Source organism: Astyanax mexicanus, chromosome 4 (assembly GCF_023375975.1).
Source record: "Astyanax mexicanus isolate ESR-SI-001 chromosome 4, AstMex3_surface, whole genome shotgun sequence".
Taxonomy (NCBI): Eukaryota; Metazoa; Chordata; class Actinopteri; order Characiformes; family Acestrorhamphidae; genus Astyanax; species Astyanax mexicanus.
The window spans coordinates 8004088-8029574 of NC_064411.1; the positions used below are offsets into that span (position 1 = coordinate 8004088).

The 25487-nt window shown below is 37.1% G+C and overlaps 3 protein-coding genes across 4 annotated transcripts in view; 2 read left to right on the forward strand and 1 right to left on the reverse strand.

The window, feature by feature from the left end:
- The window catches only part of LOC125801144 (zinc finger protein 585B-like), a 252436-nt gene extending 234299 nt beyond the window's left edge, over positions 1-18137 (forward strand). Inside the window, exons 1-2 of one of the 2 annotated variants that reach the window (XM_049477337.1) lie at positions 13873-13963; positions 15929-18137. In XM_049477337.1, the coding sequence (XP_049333294.1) occupies positions 16075-17214 (1140 nt within the window). In that variant the 5' untranslated portion in view covers positions 13873-13963; positions 15929-16074 and the 3' untranslated portion in view covers positions 17215-18137. Of the gene's footprint in view, positions 1-13872; positions 13964-15928 lie in introns of those variants that run through there. The other variant, XM_049477338.1, reaches the window with a different exon arrangement.
- LOC125801181 (zinc finger protein 585A-like) overlaps positions 1-25487 on the reverse strand; it is a 182959-nt gene that overhangs the window by 88011 nt on the left and 69461 nt on the right. The gene's annotated exons all lie outside the window — the stretch shown is intronic.
- The window catches only part of LOC125801326 (zinc finger protein 239-like), a 48754-nt gene continuing 26000 nt past the window's right edge, over positions 2734-25487 (forward strand). The window contains exon 1 of the mRNA XM_049477866.1: positions 2734-2867. The gene's annotated coding sequence lies outside the window, so the exon portion shown is untranslated. The remainder of the gene's footprint in view (positions 2868-25487) is intronic.

Sequence of the window (25487 nt, forward strand, 5' to 3'; positions counted from 1 at the left end):
TAACCAGTCATATTAAGACTATGCTTGAAGTGCAAACAGAGACAGAACATGTTTTAAGCTCAGTACAGTCTTGTTGGTCACTCTGTTACCGTCTGTCACTCTGTTAAAAGTAGCAGAAGCATCTTCTATGCCAGGAGTATTTAATTAGAATTCAGAATGATCCAGTTATACAAAATTCCTCGCCTGTCTCTCTGTCGCACTCGGCGTGACTTTAGTTTTCGTCCGTTCTCGTTTTTCCGCCCATTCTTGCCCAGGCTCACTATCTCCTTATAAAGGCGTTTTTTCACGGCCATGTCCCAATTCAACAGCCGGAGCAGCGGGACCGCGACCCTGACAACACGGGTTCGATCCCGCGTGAGGAGCGGTGTGTTTATTTATTTATTTTTTCCACGTCTGCACAGATCTGATTGACTGAAGAGAGTGGTTGGTGATATTACCTCACATGTGATTGGTCTGTGATTTACTGCGCCGCAAAGCGTGTATACAATTAAATCCTTCTCAATAGGTTTGGGTCCGGACCCGGACCACGGTCCGCCCGTGACCTCTGTTCTATGCAAATTCCCCGAACTTTCCTCTTCTGCTCACTGCTCAACCACCAAACTCGCTGCTACTGTGTTGCCAGTTGCCAGTGTTGTATCTTAAAAAGTCCACACTAAACTGTGAGAGGTTTAAGCTTGACGAGAAATATCGTCACGTCTTAATCTCGTGAGATCTCGAGCCACGATACAGGATTTGCTATTTTACTGACCAAATGTATAAACAAAGCATTTCCTGTTTTACTGTCTATTGTTATTGTTAGCTAGCCTAGCTAAATGTACAAATGTAGCATTTGTTGTTTTAATGAGTATTATTATTGTTTGCTAGCTAGCTAAATGTTCAAATATGCAGTTTGCTGATTTACTGAACATTATTATTGGTAGCTAGCCTAGCTAAATGTATAAATGTAGCATTTGCCGTTTTACTGACTTTTATTATTGGTAGCTAGCCTAACTAAATGTCCAAACAACAGTGTTTGCTGTTTTACTGACCATTATTATTGGTAGTTAGCCTAGCTAAATGTACAAACAAAGCAGTTTAACAGTGTTTTACGGCCGGTATTTATTTATTTTTTATTTCTTGCATATTTTTTTTCTTAAATGTAATTTGTATTCTCTTTCAAGCATTCATTCGGTATCTCAGTATGGGATACGCCACTCTCGCATATTCCTCATGTAGCCCCGGCTAATATATATATATATATATGTATATATATATATATATATATATATATATATAGCACCTTTAGATTTTACAACTGTGAGATAAAACAGATAATACAAATAAAACTGATATAAACTACAAAGTGAAATATACAAGTTAGTGGAAAATTAACACTACATATACATATAATACAGAATAAGATACAGAAATAATTTTAACTATACATGCAGAAAAAATATGTAATAAAGTAAAAAATAAAGTAAAGTAATGCTTAATCTTCCTTTGTTCATTTTGATTTATGTGGTAACTAATATGCGGAAGGAAGAAAAGCTTGCGCATTTACTAACAATTCCCTACTTTACCACATGATGCCACTAATTCCCGCTCTCCGCACACTTTTGAAGGCATACGCATGCCTTAAACCTTGCTTAAATGTACGCTCGTTTTCACGCCAAGTATTTCTTTATAAATCACAATTCTTGCGTGAGATGTTGCTGTAGCAGTAGATTCTCTCCTGTCAGATTCCTGTCAACATTAGCCTGTTAGCAGCTAACAGAGTTAGCAGTGAATTAGCTCTCTTTCTCTTATACTGTTTAATAAACTGAGAAAAGCACGAATAATTTATGGGTAAATTTATGAGATTAAACTAATTCAGATTTAATTAGTATAATTAAAGGCTGATTTTTGGTAAGTTAGGAAAAAGCTGAATTAGCTAGCTTCCTAGTGTTGGCTAAGCTAGCTACTGAATGTACCCAAAGTTTCTGAGGAGAAAGAGCATTTATTTTCTGTTTTCTGTGACCTAGAAAGGTTTTTAAACGGTTTGGAGGAACTAATTGCCACCATTCTAACAATTCTACAAATTACTATCTGTTTTAAGCTAATTTGCCTCAGTAAGAGTAAATTATCCTCAAATTTTACCTCAGCTTATTTAATTGTTAGCGTTTACTAGCTAACAGATTTAACGTTTATTTACACAGTTCTTAAACTTAAATTTAGTTGTTTTTTTTAAAACATTACTCACACCTTCACTGTTTCTTATAATTCATATATTCTTTTCTCTACAGTGTACAAATCAGTGAGTCTTGGTGAATGTTTCTGTTCTTATTATGGTAAATAGGGCCTGCAGAGATTTAATAGAAGAATCTGTTCTTTAGAACATAATGTTTTATATCATTATTAGAAGCACAAACACACCTGAGATTATTTATATTTATTTATATTTTACAATTACTGTTACAAAGAGCCAAGAGTTGGCCCAAAGACTTCAGGAGCTAAATAGCTCCTCCACTGAGCATGGGCGTGGTAGTGGGGGGAAAAGTGGACCTGACTACACAGGGCCCGAGTAAAAAGAGGGGCCCATGAAAATCCACGTTCATTGTGTACTGGCATGGACAGGGGCCCACTGACATTGAGAGTGTACAGGGCCCAGAATTTGCTGCTACGCCCCTGCCACTGAGTCCCACCCACAGTGCCTGCAACCCTCATGCTTCCGCTTGTTTAGCCAATCAGAGCGATGCTGAGACTGAGGGGCCTCAGTTGGGGGCTTGCATACCACAGATAGAGAGGACTTCTGTAGAGGAACAGTGGAGATAGTGGACGGTGTGCAGCTTAGTAAAGTTTTGTGGGATTACCGAGGACATTTAATTCTTGTGTGCATTCAGATACCTGTAAGTACCTACACTGCTGTTTATTCATAAAGTGTAGATAACTATTACTTTCCTAGTTGTAGGTGTACTTTCAAGGAGTTACATGCTATGCTAACTGATCAGCTCTTTGTATAGCTCTGTATAGCTTCTAGCTGTTTCTGATCTGCCTATTATTATTACCAGATAATACCTTATAGAAGTGTGTATCTTTGTTTAGTTGTTAGTGTTGTAAATTGTAGTCAGTAATGTGTTTCAAGTAGTTCAAGTATCCCTTTTATATCTGTTGTTTCAGAATCACACACTCACACAGTCGGATTGCATTCATCTATTCTGTATATACCACAACTCCTCTGCTGCAGTAAATACTGTTTTCAGAGTACATCATCTCCAGCATTTTAATCAGATGCACCACAGTGGCTTCTACATGGTTTAATACCAGCTAGCTCTTCTTAACAATTACAATACGATTTTAAAATTGTCCTGTTGAAAATATTTATCATTGGTTCGTTTATTGTATCTATCAGAAGCAGATTATATCTGCCCAATATCATTTATTTTACTCCAATGTTCAATACACAGAGTGCCTTATTAATATGATGGCATGTTGAATCAGAATTCTCACAGTAATATATGTATACAGAAATAGAGGGTCAGGTGGACGGGTGCTTGTGCTACAGAGTGAACAGGGTGGATTTAACACAAAACTGCTTCACAAGACTCAGTGCTAGATAGTGTAAATGAAGCATCAGGCTGGAGAAATAACACAACAGTTCAGATATAATAAAGAAGACATTGTTTAGGTGTTTAATGTATCTGAATTTGTATTTAAGTGGTAAATTAAATGGTTTGGTAGATGCTTTGAACAGAACAGAAGTATTGGGGATAAATATATATGGATCATTAGTCGGAATATGGTTTATATTTCATTTTATTTTTTTGGTCGAATGGTGAAAATGTTAGCTACAATTACAAACTGTATTTATAATTATAATAATTATAACATAAAAATGATATTTGTATAAAAGGACGGGACGTTTATTGTGATGTTAGTTCTATCTCCAGTAAATCTTAGTGTTGCCTGATTCAATTACCTGTTCTAGAAACGGAGCTGACCACGTTTAGTATGCTCCGAGTTAAAGTTAGAAACTTATCTTCAGCCAAGTTAGTCTTAGTTCTTCCAATTCCCAGTTATTTAGGTTCGCATTGGTAAAGAAATGTGACACTTATGTGCTAAAGTAAATTTTACCATGCTTTCAGTGGCTGAAAGAAATATATTTTTTCTTATAATGTTACTTTTATCAAAGAGTTATGTCTCCTGAATCAGAATACATTAATAAAGTCCCAGCGCAAAACTGTATTACCCAGCAACACTAGTTTTAGTACAGTCAAACCTCTGAAATCTACATATTTATACTATTCGCCTAGTATAAAACATGCTGTCAGTGGCTAAAGAAATGTATTTTTCTCCATAATGCTTCTTTAATTAAACATTAAATCATGTTGTTAGACATATCTGTATATGTTTAAAAAAATATTTTAAATACTGGTAATATTTATAATAAATGTACATCAATTAACCATGCTTACAACAGTTACAAACATTGTAAAATGCCTAAACTTTTTAAATGACAAATATTTAAACATTCTTTATTATTAAAATTCCTTAAACTATTGGCTCAGATCATAAGTAATTAACAGGATATACTTCATTTTTACTTCATAATGCCAAATATTTCTCAACCAAAATGTTAGTTTCTTCTATTCTGTTTCTTCTCAGTTTTTTTCCATTCTTTAAGTGTATAAATTCCCTAAAATTCCATCGGGATAAATAAAATAAAGTATCTATCTATAATGCTTGTTACGGTGGGTGACCCAGGCAGGTAGACGAGGAGACGGACGCAAGTGCAGGTAAGGGCAAAACAAATAATGATTTATTAAATAAATAACAAAGATAAACAAAGAAACAAGTAAACACGTAACAAAGATAATAAACCAAAATAAACGAGGGGGACTAGAGAACATAAACAAACTAGAGAAAATAATAATGATAAACAAACAGGGAATATATACAAGGAGCACAACAGGCACAAGAACAGACAAAACAGGGCTGTGATGTCATGTAGATGCATGAAATAAGTCTTCGCTGATACTGTTCTTTGTATATAAGAAAATTTATTACAGAAAAAATAGTAATTAGTACGAAGAACAGCATCATCAACAAGCACCCAGGTTTGCTTGGAGAGAGTTGTTTTCTCAAATCTGATCTGTAGCTCTCTGGCTTGAATTGCTGAAGTCCAGCCTTTTATGTTTGAAAACACCTCACATCTGGAAACACTTAACGTACGCTCCTATAGCGCACATACATAAGTTAGTCTGACTCAATGTATGGGAGGGGAAAGAAGTGTTCCCCTTGTGTTTAAGTTAGAGCCTAACTCCATCTGTTCCCTGTGGTCCAGAGGCCATTCTGTGTGGAAAATATATAGAATAATAGTGAATAACCCTGCTTAATGGTAAATAACCCTGCTTGCAAATATGTATGCTCAAATACACGTCAATATAATCTTTGGAGTTTTAAAGATGTTAAGAAGGTGTGCAAAGCGATTCCTTTAGCATTGATTCAGTTAATCAAACAAGTCATTTTATATTCAAAGGTGACTGTTTCGATGCCCACATTAAAAGTGAACGACTGTAATTTAGTTGACTCCAAGTGTAATAATAAGACTATCAATGATGATTTGAAACAAAAGATTTACTATGAATATAATGGAGCTTCTTTCAAAAAACTTCCTAATAATAAGAATATTAATATGACTTTTGCTTATTCCAAATTTGTTAACTGGCCCATATCTCCTAAAGTGAAGGAGACTCATTTCAAAATTATAAATATGATTTATCCTGTAGCCCTGTTTCTTTAAAAAATATTCAAATTTGATGTTGAATTATGTACTTTTTGTAAGTCAGTAAATTAATCTCTGGAGCATTTGTTTTTTTCATGTCAATATTCACACACTTTTTGGATGGACATCAGAAATTGGATTATTATCAAACTTAATATTCCTTCTTTTGAGGTGGAGGACATTTTGTTTTGTATGAAAAACTTAAGTTCAGCTTTCTCTGATGCCATAAATATAATTTTACTTTTAGCAAAATTCCACATTCACTGCAGTAACTGAAAGGGAAATAAGCCCTCTTTCCCCAGTTTCATGAATGAATTTAAGTCATATTATTCTTCATTAAGTAAATTAATGTAGCCCCTGGTAAATTTTGGATTTATTTTTATTTTATTTCGTAAAGTGCCTATGTTGTAAAGGGTTTAAAATCACTAAAAACTGTTTAATATGGTTAAAATGTTAAAATATATAAGTTCATGGGTAAAAAAAAACAAAAAACAAAAAGAAACTGTGTATAACAAATGTGTTAAAATACTGAGTATGAGACTTGTAAGTTGAAAAGCGTTTTCATTGGCTAAAAGTGTTGTCACTCATAGATAGAGTCTGCCTTGTCTGTTGATTGGTCTTTTGTCTGTAGGGGGCGGGAAGGAGAGGAGTGTGTGTGTGTTTTGGGAGAGAGCGAGGGAGACGGGGAGAGAGATGTGGAGAGAGCGAGGGAGACGGGGAGAGAGATATGGAGAGAGCGAGGGAGACGGGGAGAGAGATATGGAGAGAGCGAGGGAGACGGGGAGAGAGATGTGGAGAGAGCGAGGGAGACGGGGAGAGAGATATGGAGAGAGCGAGGGAGACGGGGAGAGAGATGTGGAGAGAGATAAACGCAGCATCTCAACGTAGGAAAATAATGTAAAACACGTTATATTTTGTGAGTTTGTTGGCAAGTCAGCGCTGTGGTTGTCAACAAGAGAGCCTTAAAGTGGACTGAGAAGCCCAAAGAGTTAGAAACGAGGGAAACGCTCCCTCGTAAAAGTTCAGTTCTGACTGAGGTTCTGCTGCTGAGGTGTGCACTAGACTCCGCTAGCATTAGCCCCATCGGCTAACAGCACTCCGGTCAGCTAAAGTTCGCTTCCCCAGTGGACTGAATCAGCGAGACTGAGTACCAGGTACAAGTGCACCGTTTTCACCTCCACCCTCACCAGATAGCGGTCTGAGCTGCCGCGAGGCTCAGACTTCCTCTGGCAACGCTGGATTTCCCTCTCAGAGGCAAGACTGCAGCTCTCTACTCCATTCCACTCCACGGACCTGAGTAGGCCAAGTGTTTCTTCTGGCGCGAAAGTTCGCGAAGCGGCCATTTAGTTGAGGCCACAACGTTCTCTACAAGCAGCTATTCAGGCCTGCAACGTACACACACACAGACACTACAGAAAAAGGGGTACCCCGCATTTATTGTTTATTTGTTTTTCTCTAATTTTTTTCTGAGTAATAACTGAAACCCTAAATTATCTGTCTCAAAGGTTTATTGAGTGTGGGCCCACAATAAGTCTGTTTTGATCATTAATAAGTCTGATACTTATCAATCTGGTATATCTGAAACTGCAGGGGGTAGTATAAATAACTATTTGTGTTTAATATGCCCATTGTTTTGTTTAACTCACTTTATATACTGGTTCTGTGAATTGAAACATCTCTTTTGAACAGCTAGATTGAGATAACTCCAGTATATACTGGGCTGGCTGGATTTTAAATAAATATACTAGCTACAGTTAAAGTCATTTCTATGGTTTATTTTTTATTTCTATTATAGGCTGTGTTTTATTTTGCTAGATCTAGTACAGAGTCACATATTGGATGGTTTAAGTTTCTTATACTATTCACACAAGTTACATATAAATGTGGCAGATGTAAGGTTTTACACATAGGGCTCAAGGTAATAACGGGTAGCAGTAATTAATTCCATATTATACAAACATTGTCTAGCAGCTCATTAATTATATGACAGAGCACGTACCCACCTAACTCATATAGCATAGCCTAGAGTTAAGGGGCACTACATTAAGAAAATGGAAAACTGGTAGAATCATCACACACCAGATCTCTAGTAAGCTTTTGTCTAAGATTATCATTTTATTACGTTGCTCTAGTCTGTATGTTTGTGTATGCTCCCCCTAGCTTCTAAATTGTAGCTATTATCCTCTACAAGAGTTTGTACTATTGTATATTGTTGTGTTTTGTATGTTGCTAAAAACAAAAAACTGATAGGTGTTTAAACTAATTATAATTAAAAAAAACTATTAAAATGTATAAGCCTGTGGTGTTTTTATTTATTTTTACACATACCAAGTCTGTAAACTACTTTACAGTTCACATTTCTGTAATCTTGTCACGTCTTGTGCTGTTAACTCCTCTGTCCATTCCACACCCAGCTCTAACGGAGGCTCTCAGTCTAACAACTACACTACCCAGTAGGGGTGGGAATCTTTTACTATGTCACGATTCGATTCGATTCCGATTTTGGGGGCCACGATTCGATTCAAAATCGATTTTTGATTCAAAACGATTTGAATTATACAAATTTCTGCTTCTGGCTTATGAATCTTATTGAAAAAAAGCCTCCATAATATACACTGGTCCTGGAGCAGGTAATGTGTTACAAAAACAATAAAATGTGCAGGAATGTGGGTCCTCAGTGACAGAGGAATTACTGGGATATCACAATGACGTTTGTCAATGAACAATAAATAAATAATAAATAACACTGCTTTATTACCAGGCTACTAGCGGTGGTGTGTAGGTGACGCTGCTGGGCTGATGTGATGATAGCAGTGGAGCGCTAAAGTTCAGGAGCAGCTGCTGATTAACTAGTTAATTTTAGGCCGTTGTATTTCTTCAGAAAGGGGGCAGGAGGTGGAGAAATTAATTCATATTGTCCATTACTTAATTCCTCTGTGATGGGGAGCTGAAATTAGCTCTGATTAGCTTATTTTATTTTTCTGTTCCGCCTTAAATGCTGCAGCCCGCTGCCACCTGTTGCATTATTTAAGGTGGAACTGGAAAGTTAGCTAGTTAGCTAGCTAACAGTTACTGAAACGAACTACTAGCGATCTTTTTTATGCTTGTTATGAAGCATTCTGCCATAAAACATTAAAACTACACGTTAATCTAAGGTAATATAGTGCTTGTTCTGCCACCTTACCGGTAATTCTCATACACCTACGCTCTGTGTGGGTCTGGAAGATCTCTGTTTGAACAAGCCCTATCCTTTACCCGCCTTAGGGGTGACGGTACGTTTACACACTACGGCGGCGCAGCCAATCGCTTTCTCCGCCTCCCACTTGCCGCTTTGGGCAGTGGGAGGCGGAGCGAAAAACGCTTCGGTAGGGGTAGGGCCAAGGGAAGAAATGGGATTGGACCTTAGAATCGATTTTGGGACATTTTAAATCGATTCTGAATCGTAGTAAATGAGAATCAAGATTCTTATGTGAATCGATTTTTTGGCACACCTCTACTACCCAGAATGCACCACCCGCTGACATAACGCACACACCTGATCACGTGACACCTCACCTGCTTCCTCCAGGAAGTCCTGAATACTGATTACTGGCACTATAAAAGAGCACTCCACACAAACACCCACGCCGCGTATTGTAGGTTCTCCTCTTTACAAAGCGTTCTATATCTCTTGTCTCAGCTATTTTCGTGTATGACCTCTGATATTGGATTACCTGTGTATTACCTGGACTGTGTTTTCTCTACTGCCTCTTGGATTATCTCTGCTGCTGGATCTCTCGTGTTTGAACTCTGGACTGTTTCTTGGTTATGGTATGGTTTTGTCTACATTGCTCCTGTTATTGGTGATTACCTGTTTTTGTGTACCAATCACAATCTACCTTTGTTTATTATATAATAAGCATTGTTTTATCAGTATCTGTACGTGTCTGCATTCTGTACATACCATGACAAATCTAGATAGACTGGGAGATAAATTACAAACAAAATACAAACATCAACCAGAAAATAATTTGTAATTAATAATAATTGATAATTATTAATAATTGTCTTTGTTCTGGAGCAGTTGATTTATAAACTGTGCGTTTTACACTGTGTCAGTTTAGTATTAACAGGTGTATGACATTTTAGAAATTTAATTAGTTTAGCATTATAGCAAACCTATTTGGGTTATACCCATCTTATGGGGGGTGGTCTTTGACCAGTTGTAGTATTTCTCAAGCTAACAAAGAATTTTTTTTCCTTAAAATACACAGCACATTATTATAAATAACAGCTGTCTGCGCCTGGTTTTGCTGGACCTGAAATTCTGCATGGTACATTTTATCAGTGTCATGGTGAGCACAGAATGTAGACACGTGCAGATACTGATAAAATTGTGTTTATTATAAAATAAACAGATGTAAGACGTAGTCAATACAGAAAAATGGGTAATCCCCAATAACCAGAGCAATGAAGACAAAACCATACCATAAACAAGAAACAGTCCAGAGTTCATACACGAGAGATCCAATGTCAGAGGTAATCCAAGAGGCAGTAGTGAAAACACAGTCCAGGTAATACACAAGCAATCCAATATCAGAGGCAAAGGCAATAATCAGCGTCGAGAAAAACAAAGGCAAGGTCATACACGAAATAAACTGAGACAAGAGATAAAGTAACGCTTTGTAAAGAGGAGAACCTACAATACGCGGCGTGGGTGTTTGTGTGGAGTGCTCTTTTATAGTGCCGGTAATCAATATTCGGGACTTCCTGGAGGAAGCAGGTGAGGTGTCACGTGACCAGGTGAGTGTGTGATGTCAGCGGGTGGGGCATTCTGGGTAATGTAGTTGTTGACCTGAGAACCTCCGTTAGAGCTGGGTGTGGAAGGGACAGAGGAGCTAACAGCACCAGACGTGACAATCAGCAAGCTCATAAATTTGCCAAAACTCTGTGATTCATGTTTAGAAATGGGAACCAAATACCATGTCTCCAAATGTGGTCCTGTATCAATATCCTACTAACCATTAAAAATGAGGTACAACACGTCCATCAAAATATCAGTTTATTTTATTCTCAGAGAGAGCATGAGAGCGAACCCCCCATCCCTCTCAACACACACCCCCTCCACCAACACACACACACTTTCCATGCCCATTCCTTTGTTGCAGGATGGCGTGAATGTAATAAAAACTCTTCACAGCTCTGTAAAACTTAAAATCCTTCATTTTGACACCACGGTATACAAACTGTTGGTGCTGGCAAGTCATGTGACTACCGTCAAAATAAAAGTCAGCTTGTACAATTTTAAATGTAAAAATGGAAGATTTAGTGATCATAGCGAGGAGAAGTTCAGGTTTAAAAAGTAATTTCACTAAGTAACGTTATTTGGCTTACTGATTTAACAGAAAACTTGCTGTTTCACTGTAATAGTAAACACAAATGTTAGCAAATTAAAATATATTTAGCCCTGCTGTTTTTAAGAAATCCCAGTTAAACCATTAAACAGCTGCTCCTTTGCTGATACTTTAATAATAAAATACAATAAAACATGAATTTGATGACAATAAGAAGAATCATCACACTTTGAGCAACTTGATAAAAGTACACAATTTAACAGAATGGATTAAACTGAGAAGAAACAGAATAGAAGAAACTAACATTTGTGTAACAGAGTTAAAGACACTACAAAAATAATTTAAAAAAATACATAAAATAATATGAATCCTTAGAATATTATTATAATTATTTTATCCTTTAGTGAACAAAAGAGACTCTTGTTATGTTTAACACTCCTGTTGGAGGTTGTTTGATGTGTTGTAACAGTAAAAAGGTCATAATTTTTTGTGATTTTACTATGAACTACAATTCCCTGCACCAACAAGAGAACTACGTGTTTTATTTATTAATTGTCCCTCCGCGGCCCCCGTAGCTCCGGAGGAGCTTGAATGCAGCGCAGGAGGAAAACAGAGCTGAGGAGCTCCGTGAAAAAGTGCTGTTTTAAGCAAATATAAGTATTTTTGAGAAAAGTTACTGGAAAAATGAGCTCTTATATCAGTTCTAGTCACTCTTCTGTGCATTTTTAGCGGGTATTGAAATATATTTTACCTAATAATTAATTATTTCTGCCCCGGTCGGGTTATCAGCTCTGAGGTACAGCCGTTTCAGCGCCAAAGCACTACATGTGACTGAGCCTGAAAATGTGTGTTCATGTGCTGTATTTACTTCTGTTTCATATTTTATAGATGTATATCCAGTTGCAGATGCTTAATAATCGACTGGGATTATTTTTGTTGTGTATGTGCAGGTATGTTGTGGTTCTTTCTCAACGTTTTGTTCTGCTGAACCGACTACTAGAGTTTAGATTTTCTGCCTCAACATGAGCCTAAACCCCAGCCTGAACTCCAGCCTGTCTGACCCGATGCATGAACTCGGGCTGGCGGGAATTCCCCCCGCTGTTCTCGGGCTCTGTCAGGTTCAGCAGAAGAAAATGTTCTGTGTTTTAATGTAATAAATCACACTGTGATTTTTGTGCTGATCCACCAGTTACAGCTTATCTGCGCGTTTAAAGCTCAACGCATGAATTAATTGATGCGCTGCGCAGGTCAGGCAGAACGTGCGGGATTGAGTCGGTGATATGTAGGAGATGTATATGCAGTTGCAGACACTTAATAATCTGCTGGGTTATTTTTTGGTGTAAACGTGTAGAGAGAATAAAGGCAGGAGGAGAGAATGAGACCTGCCTCTCCGTCTGCTCTTTAACAAGCATACTAGAGCAGCAGACGAGCTGCTACATTTGGCTTGAGAAATATTTGGCATTATGATGTAAAATGCATCAGAATAAGTGGATTTCTAAAAATGTGTCCACAATATCTGACATAAATTTGTTAAATGACTCTAAACAAGACATCACATATTACTAAATTACCAATGTTTAAAAATGTAGTAGATCCTGTTAACTAAGTCGTGAGTTTTTAGGAATTTTAATGGTGAATAATGTCTAAACTTTTGTCATGTAATAACTAGTTGAAGCATTAATTAACAATTTTACAATGTTTCTTACTGTTGTAAGCACAGTTGACTGATGTAAACTAATTGTTAATGTTACCTTTATTTAAAATATTTTGTTACATATACAGATATGCCTAACAACGTGACTTAAGTTTGAACAGAAATAACATTATAAAGAAAAAATATTTATTTCAGCTGCTGACAGCATGTTTTATACTGTACTATTCCACAATAGTACAATTTATTACTTATTTTATTATCTACATTATTTCATGCATTTATAAGTTTAAAAACTTTAGTTTTAAACACTGGCTGTATTTGGAATGGCATACAACTATACTGCATACTGCACTAGTATGTACTGCATACTACACACTGCTCAGTATGTAGTATTCGGTACTCCAACAATTTTGATTGTAGTACCCTACACGCTCCCGTGACACACCAGTCAGTGCTCTGAAGTGCTCAGAATTCCTCAGAGTGAGTTGTAAACAGAAAGAACATGAAAAATGTCCTACCTTTTCATTATTAAGACTAATGAGATCTGCATACTGTCCAGAACTGCAATTGCTGCTTTAATTTTAGAGTTTAATGTAAGTTCAGTTAACCCAATTCTAACAACCATTTAGCAGCAGCCCCCACAACCCAAGTATGTTCCAGTTATATTTAAATGTTTTCCTATTTATTTTAGTAGATTACTATTTTCATCTATGTAAGTACCAACAAGAAGAAAACATTTAAACAAACCCTCATTCATATTTACACAATCCCAACAATAAAAGAAATGAGACAAGTTGCATCACCGCAGAGATAATTATTAAAGCTTATAAACTGCAGTTTTAATCCATTTAAATGAGCTCTGTGTGTAACTCCAGCATCAGTAGCAGTAATGCTAGTAAATCTACTTAATACAAAACATTAGTTTTAGAAAATGGAAATATAGAGGTACGTTTTCTGTCCTATTTTAGTGAAATACTTTGTTGTACTCTGTAAAATTAAAGGAAAACTCCAGAGAAGTAGTTATACAGTGTTTTAAATGAGAGTTTTAGCTGTTTAGCTCCATTCAGCTCCATGCATTGAGGACTCCCTCGCGGGCTCCCTCTAGCGGTGATGGGGTATAATGTGATATAGCGGGGGAGGGGGCGGGGCTCTACATAACCCGGATGACGCTGAGCTTCCGGGGTCTGTAGCTGGAGCGCCGGAGGAAGAGCGGGATCAGCTGAACTACAGAAGGTATGGAGAAGTTTCTCTCTCTCTCTATCTCTCTCTTTTTTCAACACGCTGTTCTACATTCACTCCTACACCAACACCACCTTCAGCACCTTCAGCATGTGCAGCATTTACACCACCAGCACTGGATCTTCTCCTAGCTCTGCTCAGCAGTCTGCAGTAGGGGGTCGCGGAGCTGGGGATGGGGGGGCTTTACAGATCATACACAGGATAACGGAACCTCACACTCCTGCCCCCCCTCCCCCACATCACTAACACACACCTGAGATAAATCAGTTCTGTGGAAATTCCTTTTTAAGTTTGTGTGATCAGTCTCTACACATTTCTTAGTTACACTAGTTTAGTTTAGTTTAGTTAATTTTCCTTTACTTATTCCGGTTCCACCACAACAGTTGCTGGTAAGTCATGTGACTCTCCCGCCAAAATAAAAGTCCACTTGTAAAATATTAAATGTAAGAATGAAAGATTTAGTGATTATAGTGAGGAAAAGTTCAGGCAAGAAGAGGAATTTCACAAGTAACATTTATTAGCTTACTGTTTTAACAGAAAACTTGCTATTTCACTGTAATAACAAACACAAATATTAGCAAATTACAACATCTTTAGCCCCGCTGTTTTTAAGAAATCCCAGTTAAACCATTACTGTGGAATCCAGCTGCTCTTTTGCTGATACTTTAATAATGATGATAATAATAACAAAAACATGAATTTGATAATAATAATAATAAGAAGAATCACACTTTGAGCAACTTGACAAAAATACACAAACATTTGTGTAAGAGGTTAAAAAGACTACAAAAATAATTGAAAAAGAACTACATAAAATAATATGAATTCTTACAAATTGTTATAATTGTGTTAACCTTTAGTAAAAAAAAGAGACTCTTATGTTTTACACTCCTGTTGGAGGTTGGTTGATGTGTTGTAACAGTAAAAAGGTACGGTGGCCGAGAAAGCCCAACGCAGTGCAAATTGAAAAGCGCTGCAAAAGCACAAAACACATCCATCAAAATTACAACACAGGCGCAGCAAATAGAAAAACGCGCTGCAAATAGAAAAACGCGCTGCAAATAGAAAAACGCGCTGCAAATAGAACCACAACACAACGGAATTTTCCCGGGGGACCTTAAAAGATACTGTACCAGCTAAGCTGCGTCTTCAGTAACGTCTCGGACTTCACTATGTGTACAAAGGACAATAAGTGGCAAACAAGGCGTTTTGTGAAGCAGAACTTTTAATAAACATAACTTACTTTTCAGAAGCTTGTTTGCCACTTATTGTCCTTTGTATACAGCTGGTACAGCATCTTTTAAGGTCCCCCGGGAAAATTCCGTTGTGTTGTGACTCACTTCCGTTGTGTTGTGGTTCTATTTGCAGCGCGTTTTTCTATTTGCAGCGCGTTTTTCTAGTTGCTGCGCCTGTGTTGTAATTTTGATGGATGTGTTTTGTGCTTTTGCAGCGCTTTTCAATTTGCACTGCGCTGGGCTTTCTCGGCCACCGTAAAAAGGTCATTATTTTGCTGTGATTTTATTTTGAACTACAATTCCCTGCACCAACAAGACAACTGCATCGGATCAACATTTCCAAAAAACACATCTTGAACTCAGGAGCGCATATCACTGTTAGCCTGAAGCCAGTGTGGTGGAAAATAATGAACTGTTATCAGGAGTTGTTAAAAAAAAAATCAGGTTTGTGAAGCATTGATTTGGATTAATGTATTTGGTTAATGTGTGGAAACTTTTATAAATTGGTTTAAAGGAAAAACCTTTGGACATCATCTGTCATGATGAAGAACAAATCAAGCATCGGCAATGTGATTTGAACCAATGTGTGTCGTTTTTTCGGCACACGCCTCAAAGCTTCAGATTAAAGGGTAACATCACTCACTTAGAATGACTTAGAATCTCTTTAGTTAATTGACCTGCTTTTATTTTAATATTCAATGGCATTTTTCTTTGTGTTTTCCAGAAATTAAAATATTTTCCTGAAATTCATCACCAACAACCAGGATATTTAACTAAGAGCAAAGTTAAACTGCTGAAAGAGGTGAAGCAGAAGCCTTCCTGAAGTATCTCCAGAACACGCAGAAATTGTTTGCTACATTTAAAAGACAAATGAAGCCAAGTCTCGACATGGAGAAACATCAGCACTCTGTCAAGAGTTTTACCAAACAGAGTGATCTCAAAAAACACCAGCGCATTCACACAGGAGAGAAACTGTATCACTGCTCCGATTGTGGGAAGAGTTTTACTGAACAGAGTGCTCTCAAAAAACACCAGCGCATTCACACAGGAGAGAAACCGTATCACTGCTCAGACTGTGGGAAGAGTTTTACTCAACAGAGTACTCTCAAAAAACACCAGCGCATTCACACAGGAGAGAAACCGTATTACTGCTCAGACTGTGGGAAGAGTTTTAATCGACAGAGTCATCTCCAACAACACCAGCGCATTCACACAGGAGAGAAACCGTATCACTGCTCAGACTGTGGGAAGAGTTTTAATCAACAGAGTAATCTCAAAAGTCACCAGCGCATTCACACAGGAGAGAAACCATATCACTGCTCAGACTGTGGGAAGATTTTTACTACCCAGAGTGATCTCAAACAACATCAGCGCATTCACACAGGAGAGAAACCATATCACTGCTCAGACTGTAGGAAGAGTTTTATTACACAGAGTAAACTTAAAATACATCAGCGCATTCACACAGGAGAGAAACCTTATTACTGCTCAGACTGTGGGAAGAGCTTTAATCGACTGGAGACTGTCAAACGGCATCAGCGCATTCACACAGGAGAGAAACCGCATCACTGCTCGGACTGTGGGAACAGTTTTACTGAACAGAGTGCTCTCAAAATACACCAGCGCATTCACACAGGAGAGAAACCGCATCACTGCTCGGACTGTGGGAAGAGTTTTACTGAACAGAGTGCTCTCAAAAAACACCAGCGCATTCACACAGGAGAGAAACCGTATCACTGCTCAGACTGTGGGAAGAGTTTTAATCAACAGAGTAATCTCAAAATACACCAGCGCATTCACACAGGAGAGAAACCGTATCACTGCTCAGACTGTGGGAAGAGTTTTACTAAACAGAGTAATCTCAAAAGTCACCAGCGCATTCACACAGGAGAGAAACCGTATCACTGCTCAGACTGTGGGAAGAGTTTTAATCAACAGAGTCATCTCAAAAAACACCAGCGCATTCACACAGGAGAGAAAAATGTCCCAAATTTGTCCCATGGCAATTAAAAGCTCAAATCATAAATTCCACCAGAAACAAATATGAACTGTATTTAACAATGGGTTTTACAGGTTCAGCAAAACTATTCTTATCCAGGGATGATGTGTATAGAATTCCATGTTATGTTTGTATGTCTTGTAAGTTTGAATATTCCAGGACATTCTTTGTGAGACAGAGCTCAGTTTTTAGGTTAGTTACTGTTGCGCAGTAAGGTTACAGGCTCATTCACTCCCTCTGCTGGTGTTCTTGTTTGTCTATGGTTCAGTCCAATTAAAAATCTGTTACTATAGAGGGATATAGAGGGATATTTGGTTGTGTTGTATTACTCAAGTTTTATACTCTCTTATCTTTTCCTTATTGAATATTAAATGTTGCTTATGGTTTTTTTAATCTCCAAAGTTACTAAGAATATCCAAATAATGTAGTTTCTTAATTGTTTTTATCCAGTACAAACTATTATCGCTGCTACTGTGTTGCCAGTTGCCAGTGTTGTATCTTAAAAAGTCCACACTAAACTGTGAGAGGTTTAAGCTTGACGAGAAATATCGTCACGTCTTAATCTCGTGAGATCTCGTGCCACGATACAGGATTTGCTATTTTACTGACCAAATGTATAAACAAAGCATTTCCTGTTTTACTGTCTATTGTTATTGTTAGCTAGCCTAGCTAAATGTACAAATGTAGCAATTGTTGTTTTAATGACTATTATTATTGTTTGCTAGCTAGCTAAATGTTCAAATATGCAGTTTGCTGATTTACTGAACATTATTATTGGTAGCTAGCCTAGCTAAATGTATAAATGTAGCATTTGCCGTTTTACTGACTTTTATTATTGGTAGCTAGCCTAACTAAATGTCCAAACAACAGTGTTTGCTGTTTTACTGACCATTATTATTGGTAGCTAGCCTAATTAAATGTCCAAACAACAGTGTTTGCTGTTTTACTGACCATTATTATTGGTAGTTAGCCTAGCTAAATGTACAAACAAAGCAGTTTAACAGTGTTTTACGGCCGGTATTTATTTATTTTTTATTTCTTGCATATTTTTTTTCTTAAATGTAATTTGTATTCTCTTTCAAGCATTCATTCGGTATCTCAGTATGGGATACGCCACTCTCGCATATTCCTCATGTAACCCCGGCTAATATATATATATATATATATCTATATCTATATCTATATCTATATATATATATATATATATATATATATATATATATATATATATATATAGCACCTTTAGATTTTACAACTGTGAGATAAAACAGATAATACAAATAAAACTGATATAAACTACAAAGTGAAATATACAAGTTAGTGGAAAATTAACACTACATATACATATAATACAGAATAAGATACAGAAATAATTTTTAACTATACATGCAGAAAAAATATGTAATAAAGTAAAAAATAAAGTAAAGTAATGCTTAATCTTCCTTTGTTAATTTTGATTTATGTGGTAACTAATATGCGGAAGGAAGAAAAGCTTGCGCATTTACTAACAATTCCCTACTTTACCACATGATGCCACTAATTCCCGCTCTCTCCGCACACTTTTGAAGGCATACGCATGCCTTAAACCTTGCTTAAATGTACGCTCGTTTTCACACCAAGTATTTCTTTATAAATCACAATTCTTGCGTGAGATGTTGCTTACGCACATTTCTGCCCTCTTTTTATGCGTACGCACTCTTTATAAATGAGGCCCCTGCTCTTTATGAGGCTTTGATTCAGCAGTAGATTCTCTCCTGTCAGATTCCTGTCAACATTAGCCTGTTAGCAGCTAACAGAGTTAGCAGTGAATTAGCTCTCTTTCTCTTATACTGTTTAATAAACTGAGAAAAGCACGAATAATTTATGGGTAAATTTATGAGATTAAACTAATTCAGGTTTAATTAGTATAATTAAAGGCTGATTTTTGGTAAGTTAGGAAAAAGCTGAATTAGCTAGCTTCCTAGTGTTGGCTAAGCTAGCTACTGAATGTACCCAAAGTTTCTGAGGAGAAAGAGCATTTATTTTCTGTTTTCTGTGACCTAGAAAGGTTTTTAAACGGTTTGGAGGAACTAATTGCCACCATTCTAACAATTCTACAAATTACTATCTGTTTTAAGCTAATTTGCCTCAGTAAGAGTAAATTATCCTCAAATTTTACCTCAGTTTATTTAATTGTTAGCGTTTACTAGCTAACAGATTTAATGTTTATTTACACAGGTCTTAAACTTAAATTTAGTTGTTTTTTTAAAACATTACTCACACCTTCTCTAGCCTGGTTTCCATCCAAACCTTTCGAAAAAAGAATGCGCAATTTCCAAATTTCGGCAGAAAAAAAGCGAATTAAGCCGTGTTTCCATTCACTACAGTTATGCGAATAAACTTTAGATAACGTGGGAGAGGACGCCAAACAAGCTGATCACATGGTACAGAATCACATGACTTGAAGCCTGATACGTCATTTTTTATGCGAAAAACCCTTTTCCATCCAGTTTTTCCGAATTTTGGCGATGCGATATTCTAACTTTTCCACCCCCTCCTAGCGTAAAAATCATTTTGCGATATTTGGGGCTTTTTTCGAATTTTTGACTTTTTCCATCCAGCTTTTTTCATGCGCATTTTCAAAATGCGCAAAAACTTGGTGGATGGAAAACCCTCTACTGTTTCTTATAATTCATATATTCTTTTCTCTACAGTGTACAAATCAGTGAGTCTTGGTGAATGTTTCTGTTCTTATTATGGTAAATAGGGCCTGCAGAGATTTAATAGAAGAATCTGTTCTTTAGAACATAATGTTTTATATCATTATTAGAAGCACAAACACACCTGAGATTATTTATATTTATTTATATTTTACAATTACTGTTACAAAGAGCCAAGAGTTGGCCCAAAGACTTCAGGAGCTAAATAGCTCCTCCACTGAGTCCCACCCACAGTGCCTGCAACCCTCATGCTTCCGCTTGTTTAGCCAATCAGAGCGATGCTGAGACTGAGGGGCCTCAGTTGGGGGCTTGCATACCACAGATAGAGAGTGGAGATAGTGGACGGTGTGCAGCTTAGTAAAGTTGTGGGATTACCGAGGACATTTAATTCTTGTGTGCATTCAGATACCTGTAAGTACCTACACTGCTGTTTATTCATAAAGTGTAGATAACTGTTACTTTCCTAGTTGTAGGTGTACTTTCAAGGAGTTACATGCTATGCTAACTGATCAGCTCTTTGTATAGCTCTGTATAGCTTCTAGCTGTTTCTGATCTGCCTATTATTATTACCAGATAACACCTCATAGAAGTGTGTATCTTTGTTTAGGTGTTAGTGTTGTAAATTGTAGTCAGTTATGTGTTTCAAGTAGTAAGTATCCCTTTTATATCTGGATAAATCGGATATAATCGGATTGCATTGATCTATTCTGTATATACCACAACTCCTCTGCTGCAGTAAATACTGTTTTCAGAGTACATCATCTCCAGCATTTTAATCAGATGCACCACAGTGGCTTCTACATGGTTTAATACCAGCTAGCTCTTCTTAACAATTACAATACGATTTTAAAATTGTCCTGTTGAAAATATTTATCATTGGTTCGTTTATTGTATCTATCAGAAGCAGACTGTATCTGCCCAATATCATTTATTTTACTCCAATATTCAATACACAGAGTGCCTTATTAATATAATAGCATGTTGAATCAGATTTTTCACAGTAATATATGTATACAGAAATAAAGGGTCAGGTGGACGGGTGCTTGTGTTACAGAGTGAACAGGGTGGATTTAACACAAAACTGCTTCACAAGACTCAGTGCTAGATAGTGTAAATGAAGCATCAGGCTGGAGGATTAACACAACAGACGAGGCTGAAGTTGGCGTCTTATTCGCCAGTGTCTTATTCGGATTTTCCGGTCCACCTTAAAAAGTCGAAGTACCAATTATTCGCCAGTAGAGAGCAGGGTTGAGCCGAGCAAAACGAGTTTGGCATTTAGGGCATATTACACTGAGAATACATTGCCTGTTCTGGGTATTTCCAGTTGCCCGAACTCCAGATTATCAAATAGTCTGTTGAATTTGACACCACATTATGAAAATATAACTAGTATACTGTGAATAGCCTAAAGAACTTAACATTTAATGTACAGTTTTTTTTTATTATGAGCCTCTGAACTTGGCATTTGAGAAGATTAAAGGAGAATAAATTGCCTGTTCTGCATATTTCCAGATGCCCTAAATCCACATATTCAAATAGTCTGTTAAATTTGACACAAATTATGAAAATTTACATATTAAACTGTGAAAATCTTTAATAACTACAAAGATTACTGTACAGTTTATTATTATGACCCTCTGAACTTGGCATTTCAGAATATGTCAGTAGAATAAATTGCCTGTTCTGCATATTTCCAGTTACCCTAATTCCAGATTGTCAAATAGTCTGTTGAAATCAACACCACATTATGAAAATATATCTATTAAACTGCGAATAGCCTAAATAACAAAACATATTACTGTACAGTTTTTTTTATTATGACCCTCTGAACTTGGCATTTGAGAAGATTAAAGAAGAATAAATTGCCTGTTCTGCATATTTCAACTCCAGATTAACAAATAGTTTGTTGAATCAGACACCACATTATGAAAATATACCTATTAGAATGTGAGGAGCCTAAATAACTAGAAATATTACTGTACAGTTTTTTTTATAATGAGCCTCTGAACTTGGCATTTGAGAAGATGTCAGGAGAATAAATTGCCTGTTCTGCATATTTCCAGATGCCCTAAATCCAGATTCTCAAATAGTCTGTTGAATCAGACACCACATTATGAAAATATACCTATTAGACTGTGATTAGCCTAAAGAGCTAAAAATATTACTGTACAGTTTTTTTTATTATGACCCTGTGAACACGGCATTTGAGAAGATTAAAGAAGAATAAATTGCCTGTTCTGCATATTTCAACTCCAGATTAACAAATAGTTTGTTGAATTCGACACCAAATTATGAAAATAGAACTAGTATACTGTGAATAGCCTAAAGAACAATGTATGTTACTGTACCATTTTTTATTATGACTCTCGGAACTAGGCATTTAATACAACTTTGAAGTAAAACACATTTCCCGTTCTACATATTTCTAGTTGCTCTTACTCCACATTATCAGTCTGTTGAAATGTATGCTTATTTCCCACCTCTTTATAACAATATGTCATGCAAGTGTGTGCCTTATTTAAATTCATGCCTATTACAAAACTGCTAGTATTGTATGACCATCTGAATATAAAAAATCCGTTTTAATTACACTTTATTGAATCAATGTATGACGTATAAAGTTTTGATAACTTCAAAATGGAGTATAAACTGCATTATTAGTTTATCACTGAAATATTTCATTCAGACACATAACTGTGAAACAATCTACACAGCACAAAGTACTCTGCAAAGCATGTACAGTTATAAAAAGGTAATTTATTTAAAATAATATTTTTTACACACAGATATATTATGCCGGCCTTAGTCACAACGCAAAGGCTGAGGTTCCTTTCTCAAAGATGTTTAATGCAGAAAGAGTACAACACCAACGTCAATACCGTAGAACTAAAAGTAAAAGAGTGCATAACATGGAGTACATCAGTTTCATATAAAATCAAATCAAATTTATTTGTATAGCGCTTTTTCCAGCTGATGTTGGCACAAAGCAGCTTTACAGAAACATGATTACAGGACAAAGAATTAGGCAACATATTAAACATAGAAAATACACAGTACAGAACCCCCAGTGAGCACGGAGGCAAGGAAAAACTTCCTCAGAGCTGCAGGAGGAAGAAGAAACCTCGGGAGGACCAAGACTCACATATAAGGGGGGACCATCCTACCACTGGTCAAACAGCTTTTAAACTAATAAAAAAAAACGTATTGTATACATCCATACAGGTTTTATATATTCAGGAGTATAGCAGCGCCACTAATGGAAGCAGTTAGAGTTCATGGAATCTTGGATGTAATCTGTAGTGGAGAGTAAGATGGATAATGAGCAGCTGATCTGTAGTGGGTGATGGAGAAGAGATGACTTCAGAAACTTCAATCTGTCTGGGGAACAGGGGACATGAGAGCCTGAGGGTCCAACATCCATCGGTATCGGGTCAGAGAGGTGGGCAGTCAGTAACTCGGAAGAAAGCAGAGAGATGGAATTAGTTTTAACTGGATTTATATAAAACAGAGAATATAAAATATTATCAGAGTGTGGCAAACTATTGACTCTGGCAGATCAGAATATAACTGGAAGACATATCATTTATCCTCACAAACTGATAACGATCGGTTAAGTATGATTTAAACCATGATAAGGTCAGGTTACTTTACAGGTAAGAGCAAAGTTGTTGGGCCACAGCTTTTTCAAAAATTTTAGAAATCAATGTAGCTCGTGGATGTATGTATATTATGACTAATATGTAATTTAAGTGAAATAAGGTAATGATCTGAAATTGCAGAGGTTTGAGAACGAATATTCAGTTCATCTACCTCTTTTACCTCCTCTACCGGACAATCTCGGATTGTGTATATAATTATAGCCTGCAGGGGTGGCTTCATTTAATTCTTCATATTCATATTCATATTCATCAATCCAGGTTTCTGTCAGGCACAGAACATCGAAGTTCTGATCAGTGATCATTTCATTCACTATAACTGCTTTTGAATTTAGAGATCTGATATTAAGTAAACCAATCTTTAGGTTTGAAGTGTTAGTGCTACAGTCTGGATAAGATTTTTTAATATAGGTTAAGTTATTTAGATTAACTGAGTTTTTCAACGTTTTTGTTTGACTCGGGGGACAGACACAGTCTGAATATACTGGTTCCTAGGTAACGTCTCTTTGCAGCTCACAGACTGTTGGTTAAGCCTCTCTGTCTGCGGCCTGGTCCCGGCTCTGGATTGTCAGCAGCTTCTAACACTACTCTGCCAACTAGCTAAAAGATTATTTGCTATGCTGCATGAAAGTAAGGCAGCACCCTCCCGCCTGGGGTGGACACCATCCCTACCTAAAAGACCAGGCTTGCCTTCAAACTGTAGCCAGTTATCTATAAAGCTCACATTATTTTCTGCACACCACTTGGACATCCAGCGGTTCAGTGAAGAAAGCCTGCTGTAAGCTTCATCACCACGCCTCATTGGGATGGGGCCAGAGCAGATTACCTCCTCGGACAGCGTCTCGGACACCTCACTACTACAACCCAGAATCCAAAATCCATTGGAGCGGATTTCGTTTATGGTCATGGCTCGTCTTTGATGATGCACCTTTTCGAGGAAAAGCTTTATGAGTAGGTGTGACACATGATGCCCTTTTGGAAGAATGGCGGGATGTTTGACATGAGGATGAAGTGCTGATTGGTTCAGTCTTCCTATGACCCTTATAATCATTGTCATCAGTAAACGGATTTAACTTATAGAACCTTGTAGACTGGTTCACATTCACATCTTTCTTTTGTTTCAAAGACTTGTGGTATGAACTTTCTCCGTACCCCAACACGCTAGCATATGATGCAGCTCATAGCGTAGAATACTGCATTTGCCAAACCATCATCAAAATTACGTTTTATAAACGTCACCGTAGATTCAGCAAACTTTCTTCGCCTTGTGCAGCAAGATGTTTATGCCCGAAGTTTGCAGATCCAGGAGAGAGATCAGAACAGGTGAACCTTTATGCGAAACACTGATGGTGATGTTTCCATGTTATTGTTTTCCCACCACAGGAACCCAAGATAGTCTTGATCCTTTGGAGCAACATGGAATTGATGGAACATACGTTCCACATCATACATGATGGCTACTTGTCCTTTCCGAATACGACACAAGACTTCTACCAGAGTATTTGTGAGGTCAGAGCCAGTCAGTAGATGCTCATTAAGAGATGTATTCTGAAATCTTCTATTTCATGAAGGCCATGTAATCCTCACAGTACTTTTCATCCTTTTTTAGCCGTTTCTCCAGACATTTGAATCGATGTTCTGCACAAGCTCTGTTATTTGGCAAACTCGGTCTCTCTTCTTTAAAAGGCAATGGCATTTCAAAGTGACCATCCGCTTTTTGTTTGATGCCTTTCCTTAACTTTGCCAAAAAACATTGATCATCCTGTGACATTGTGACTTCTTCACTATCCTTTTCTATAAAATCTGACTCAAAGACCTTCATTATGTATGCTGGCATGACTATTTCCTTGACTTTGTTTCTACACACAAAGTAGACTTCAGATATACCTTTGCAAGATGGCCAACAGCTGGTAGGATCTGCCACATGAT